The 6,000-nt window shown below is 44.9% G+C and overlaps 1 protein-coding gene across 1 annotated transcript; it reads right to left on the reverse strand.

The window, feature by feature from the left end:
• Positions 1-1,468: 1,468 nt before the first annotated feature.
• On the reverse strand, positions 1,469-3,041 carry LOC103366547 (zinc finger BED domain-containing protein 1-like). Its single transcript, XM_008294316.1, has 2 exons — positions 2,931-3,041; positions 1,469-2,167 (listed from the first exon to the last, which is right to left on the reverse strand). Exons 1-2 carry the CDS (start codon positions 3,039-3,041, stop codon positions 1,493-1,495), a joined length of 786 nt encoding a protein of 261 aa, XP_008292538.1. The 3' UTR covers positions 1,469-1,492.
• Between the last annotated feature and the right edge of the window lie 2,959 nt (positions 3,042-6,000).

Raw genomic sequence — 6,000 nt, forward strand, 5'->3', positions numbered from 1 at the left:
GGAACATGTTTTAATCCGCACACATTTCTTTCTGTGAGCCTTTTTTCTTGAGATAAAGTTGCTTCGCTAATTTTCTGATCCGATTTCTTCTGCAAAATGACGGAAGAGCAGCGTGAAGTCTTTGGGGGGTGATGAACACAAAATACAAGTGATAATGCAACAGCAAAGGCACATGGTAGATGTTTGACACAACACCACGATGAAGGACGTTGTTAGTCTGCACACGTGTAACCGTTTATATAGAGATTTCTTAAATATTAGCATTAAAGTAAAAAAAAAGAAAAAGAAAAGCTTTCAATCTACCGTGTGACAAACAAGGTAAGGCACTTGGTGCTACAAGGTACTTAATACACACAAGTAAAAACATTTTATGTGTAAAATAAATAAAAAATGTAGCTCTCACTCTTCTATCTTTCCATTTTTCAGTAGAAAAAAAATGCAGCTTTCTATTTTAAATTTTAATACTTTTTTCACATATATAGGGTCAAACACAGTCATTTAAGCTTTTGAAAGATGTTTCAGCCATAAGCTGTATATGAAAGGTGGACAGATGACGGCTAGAGTTTTGAATTTGGCCGTCGGCATCTTGATCTTTAAAGACCACACGAGTCTAGTGCTGCATTAAAGGAGCCCGACGTCGACAGTCTTGCAGGATTCATCCGTTATTTTTGGTGGTATCAAGAACAGACTTTCTGGAGAAACCCTTGCTCGAACTCTCCCGACCTAATAGAGACTCCTGGGTTTAACTTTTTAACATTTTGTGAGTAGTTTTATCTTCAAATCTTCTGTTCAGATGATTAACCCTCTGAACTCTGAGCAGTTTCTGGTTGTTTTCTTTGCTCCGGTCACACTTTTACTCACTGTGGGCTCATTTTTCACAGCAACATAAAGTCCTGCACATGTGTGGAAAAAGCACAACCATGACTAGAAGTAGAGAGATGTCTTCTGTGCAGGATCACGCTCACAACGCCACAAATCATTAAAAAAAAGAAAAGAAAAGAAAAAGTGTAATTGGTCGTAGTGGAATCAATCACAGCTTCATGGTTATGCCGAGATGAGCAGAACTTTTTACACAATTAGTTTAGTGCAAATATTTTAATTGAGGCAAATCTTGAAATGAGACACATAGAATAAAATAATTTTGATGAAAATGTCACACTACTAAGCTTAGATTTGGTTAACTTGTCCCACAAAACGGCACATCACAGACGAATAGTTCAGGTACTGCTATATGAGACTACTGCTACATTGCCTTTTCTGACCCGAATATTGTTTCCATCTTTATAGTTTAGAGTTCCAACACATTATAAAAGCCAACCACATACCTCTGAAAGTAGGAACTCTCTTTCTAATGTTAGACCTTCTCATGACCTCTGTGTGCTGCATCCAGCCTCAGCAGCCTCTTTGTGTGAATACAAACTGCTGTTCCTGACTCTTTAAACTTTGTGTTGAGGTTTGGTTGGAGTCTGGATAATGGATGTTGTTTGTGTGTTTATGGGACCTTTTCACTCCCACTGATCTTGTCATCGCTCCTAGCTGCTGTGTGTCCTCTCTCAGTGGCGGGAACGTGGTTGTGATGCAGAAACAGAATTGCGTCCAGACTTTCTGGCGGGATGTTCGACCTCTTCCTGTACGTGGCTCCTGCCCCGCCCTGCACAAAGTCCTGCGCAGCGTTTCCTGCCACGGCCGGGGCTGCCAGGTAGGCCCGGGCCACTGTGGCCAGCAGCGGAAACTGCACTGCCTTCGTCCTCCACCACTGCAGGGGCTCCACTCCCAGCGAAGCCCCCTTGTCGGCTCTGAAGACGGACAACTCCATGTCGATAGACTCCTCCACGGAGCTCTGTCTGCTCCTGGGAGCCGAGCAGAACAGGTCTCCCAGCAGGAACTCCATACCAGAGAGTCCGCCCTGAGATCCAGGGTCAGCTGACTCGCTCTCGTCGGCCTCTGCCAGGTCGCTGTCTTCGTCCTCGTCTTCGATCTCTCTGAAGTTGATTGGCCGAGATTCTTTGAGGCGTTTGCTCCTCCGCAAGTAGTCACTTTCCGACTCTGGAGATCCAGGTGAAGGGCTTCTTTTGCTCTGGCTGTGCTTCTTATCTTGCCTTCTCCTGTCCTCCTTCACAATCCTCACAGCCTCTTTCTTCAGCCAGTCAAAAGTGGCTGTTTGCTCCTAAAAAGTAATCAAGACAAATACATTTTCATTCAGTATCACTTAAATCACACGTTATTAAAACTGTGCAAGGAGAGTTAAAGAGGCTCAGGTTACATTAGAGGATTGTTGAAGCTCAAAATCTACACAGAAAATTGACATAAGCAAGAAAACAATAATGTCTTAATATATTTTAAAAACTGACATTTTTACCAAAACACAAATACACAGTAGGAAAAGGGAAGCATGACTACTAGAACACAGAATTTAAAGGTATGTTCAGGCATGTGTGTGGTGCTTTTGATTGGTACAGTGCATTTAAAAAGTATTCACCCCTCTTGGAAGTTTTCTTCTTTTATTGCTTTTCAACATTTAATTTGACTTTTTTGAATTTACAAAAAAAGACTTTCATGTCAAAGTGAAAACAGATTCCTACAAAGTTGTGTAAAAATATTAAGATTATAAAAAGTAAAACAAGTGATTGCGTATGTATTTACCTCCTTTAAGTCAGTATTTAGTAGATTCACTTTAGCCGCCACTACAGCATTGAGCCTGTACAGACAGGTCTCAACCAGTATCAATAACTTTACCCCTTTCTTCTTTGCAAAACTGTCCGGTTTTGCCTCATTTATTGTACCGTCTACCTTTACAAGCCTTCCAGGACCTTGTACCAAGAAGCATCCCACATTATGATGCCGCCACCACATGCCGCATAGTGTGAATAGTGAGTTTGTGATGATGTGTAGTGCAGCCGAACATGGTGTACCTTAGCATAACAACTCACCTTCTCCTCCATGAAGCCCAGCCCGTGGAACTGTGGGTCGAGGGAACACGCCACACTCAGAGCCCTGTTCACAGCAGGGTGGTCGTAACAGCTCGCCAAGTTCCGCCTCATCATCCTCTTGACTTCCTTTAAGATGGACGATGAATCTCCCGTTCGGGATACGAGATGACGCGACAGCAAACCGGTGAGAATGGGTTTTACGAGGGACAGGCGAGGGAAGGCCTCCTTTGCCAGAGTTCTACAAGCCACATCCAGAGGTTTGAGGACCAAGCAGAGCTCCTCCAACACCTTCCACTCAGAACGCAACGTCGGGACGCTTGTTGAGGAGGTGTTGGAGGTGGAGTTTGCGTGGCTGCCAGATGAACTGGACTCTGTAGCACTATCTTCTCTGAAAAAGCCCTCGGTTTTAATCCCTTTTATTATGTCACAGACAAGGTTTTTATGTTTGATTAGTGTGTTCAGTAAAGGGTATAATTTATTCCAGGTCAGCCGGCTGTGAGCCCATGACTTCAGTCCTGCCCGCTCCTGTTTCGTCAGGCCGGACAAAAGGCTCTGGCTGTGATGCTGATACAAGCCTTTGTTCTGGGGAGGTGGCAGGAACAGGGTGGAGAGAATACTCTGAAACTGGCTGAGTGTTTTAGAGATGACAGGGTGGGACATTACTTCCTCAATGCATCCCTGCACAGCGCTGAAGAAGCACGGGACAGATGGAAGCCCTTCACTGGAATGGCAATGCTCCGAGGCATGTGGTTCCTCAGGCGACACGGAGTCGTCCCGCTCGAGAAATGTTGTGGAGTTCGGATGAGGGACGCTTGCTGCCGCCTCCCCACCCTTCTCACTCTTTATCAGCCTCATCCGGTTTCTCCCCTCCCCTCCCAGTAAGACCAGATTGGGCTGGGAGACTCCCCATTCCTGCGCCATCACCTTTATCTGAGCCTCCACTGCTCGAAGGCAGTAGTCCTTGACTCCACTCTCAGTCAGTCTTTGGGTTGCCAGGGCCAGATTCTGAAACCGAAAATAACCGTCTATGTAGTGCGCCCAGAGGGTGAGGTATCGCTCAGTGTTGCCCTGCCAGTTGTGGAGCCAAACATCTACACTCAGCGTGACAAAATGAGGAACTTCCCTCCATTTGGTGGGAGGTCGACCACGTCTCCTGGACTCAAACTCGATGGGAGCAGTGTGGTCGCTTATATCCTCATTCTCGATGCTTCCGGTTTTCCTCCTCAGCAGCTGAACAAGGCTCGTCTTGCCCTTGGCGTGGTGGTCTTTCAGGAGGATCTCGAGCTGACAAGGGGAAGGCAGATCCTTGTAGGAAGGCAAGAGAGTATGGATTAGCTGTTTGAAGCCTTCCCCTTCTACCAGAGCAGGAGGCTGGAGATCCATGATGAGAAAGTTGGCGATGGCATCGGTCACTTGCGCAGATACAACCAGGGGGAGGGTGCTGACCAGACCGCTGGTAAACATCATCGGCTGAGAGCGTTGCTGACCTGGTACGAAGAAGAACACATTTCAATCAGAAAATCAGCTTCAACGGTTTTGCAATAAATTTCTGCTAAGTCTGATCAAGGGATAGATCAGTTCTATTCTATACTAGACACCATGTTGTTAGAGAAAGTTGGATTGTTTTCAGACTCATTTTGTCATTTTTGGCAGAAGGAAAATCTCTGTTTCAGCCATGATAGCTGTCTGGCTTTGTGAACTGCAGTGTTGAGTTTGTCCAGACTGAAACATCTTAACTATTGCATACACTGCTGCCGTTGAATGACATTTTTAATTTACATGCAGGGTCCCCAGAGGACGAGTCCTACGGATGTGTGCAATCCTCCAAGTTTTCCTGTAATGCCATTGGTAAGTCAAAGCATCCACTTATTCTGAGAAATATCTAAACATCTACAAAACGGACTGGCACAAAATTTGGCACACCCATTCATGGTTCCAAGATGATGAATCATACTGAATTTGGTGAAACTGCCACATTTTACTTTAGCATCACCGCTAAATGAAATGCTTCAACTGAGAGGTGCTTGAATGACTGTACAATTTTAGTCTTGTAATTTTAAATATAATTAAAATAAACAAAAAATATCACCTAAATTACCACCTGCAAATATGTTGCACTTAACAGTTCACACCTGTTAGCACACCGTTTTCTAAAAAAAATGAGGTTACAGCTGCCTAAATAATAAGAAGGCAGCTGTTAATTTAACTTTGAATAAAAAGTTTTGGTACAAATTAAATTTAGAGCTTTATTTCAATGTGAAAATCAATATTGAACAAACTATTTATCATTTTCACCGTAATTGTACAACCCTAAATGAGGGAATATTACTTTTGACATTTTAGTTTTTGCTCACTTTTAGTTTTATCTCTAAATATCTTGTGGTTAAACTCAACTACAACTTGTCTGACTGCACATTTCTTGTGCTGTCGGGCTTTGATGTAGCGATGTTGCTGCAATCATATCTCCACACTTACTCTGGTGAGTAAAAGGTTATCGTAACTGATAGAAATGATGGTGAAACCTCCGAAAATATCTTGTGATGAACTTGAACTTCCTTTAGCCTTGCAGCTTTGACACCGTTATCTATTATGCAATGCGGACAGGCAGGAGAGAAACGGTTACCTGTTATCACACTGCGATCTTTGTTACAGTCACGTGGTCTGATGCGGTGCTTGTTGATCAGATGGTTCTGGAGGTCGGCCACTCCTCCTGCGCAGCCCACATGCTCCACGCACAGCTTGCATACCGCGGTGCTGCGATCCAGAGGCCGACCGGTCGGGTCCGGCTCGAACCCGAAGAAGTACCACGGGCTGTTCTGCGTAGCGTTGGGGTTGCTCAGCAGTTTCTCAGTTCCAGGCAGAAAATCATACTTTTCTATCAGGTGAGCGCTGGGGGAGGGGAAGGAGATCAGGGAGGAGGAGGGGAAGACAGAGCCAGAAATCAGGCCCGGGTCACAGGCTGCATCCGGGTTGGACATTGTCGTCACGTCACTGATGACAGGCATGGGGCTCTGTGATTGGCTGTGGTCCGACCAAAGGGAAGTGCTGCTCGGCTCTGGGAGGGTGACCA

Source organism: Stegastes partitus, unplaced genomic scaffold (genome assembly GCF_000690725.1).
Source record: "Stegastes partitus isolate 25-593 unplaced genomic scaffold, Stegastes_partitus-1.0.2 Scaffold953, whole genome shotgun sequence".
NCBI classification, from domain to species: domain Eukaryota; kingdom Metazoa; phylum Chordata; class Actinopteri; family Pomacentridae; genus Stegastes; species Stegastes partitus.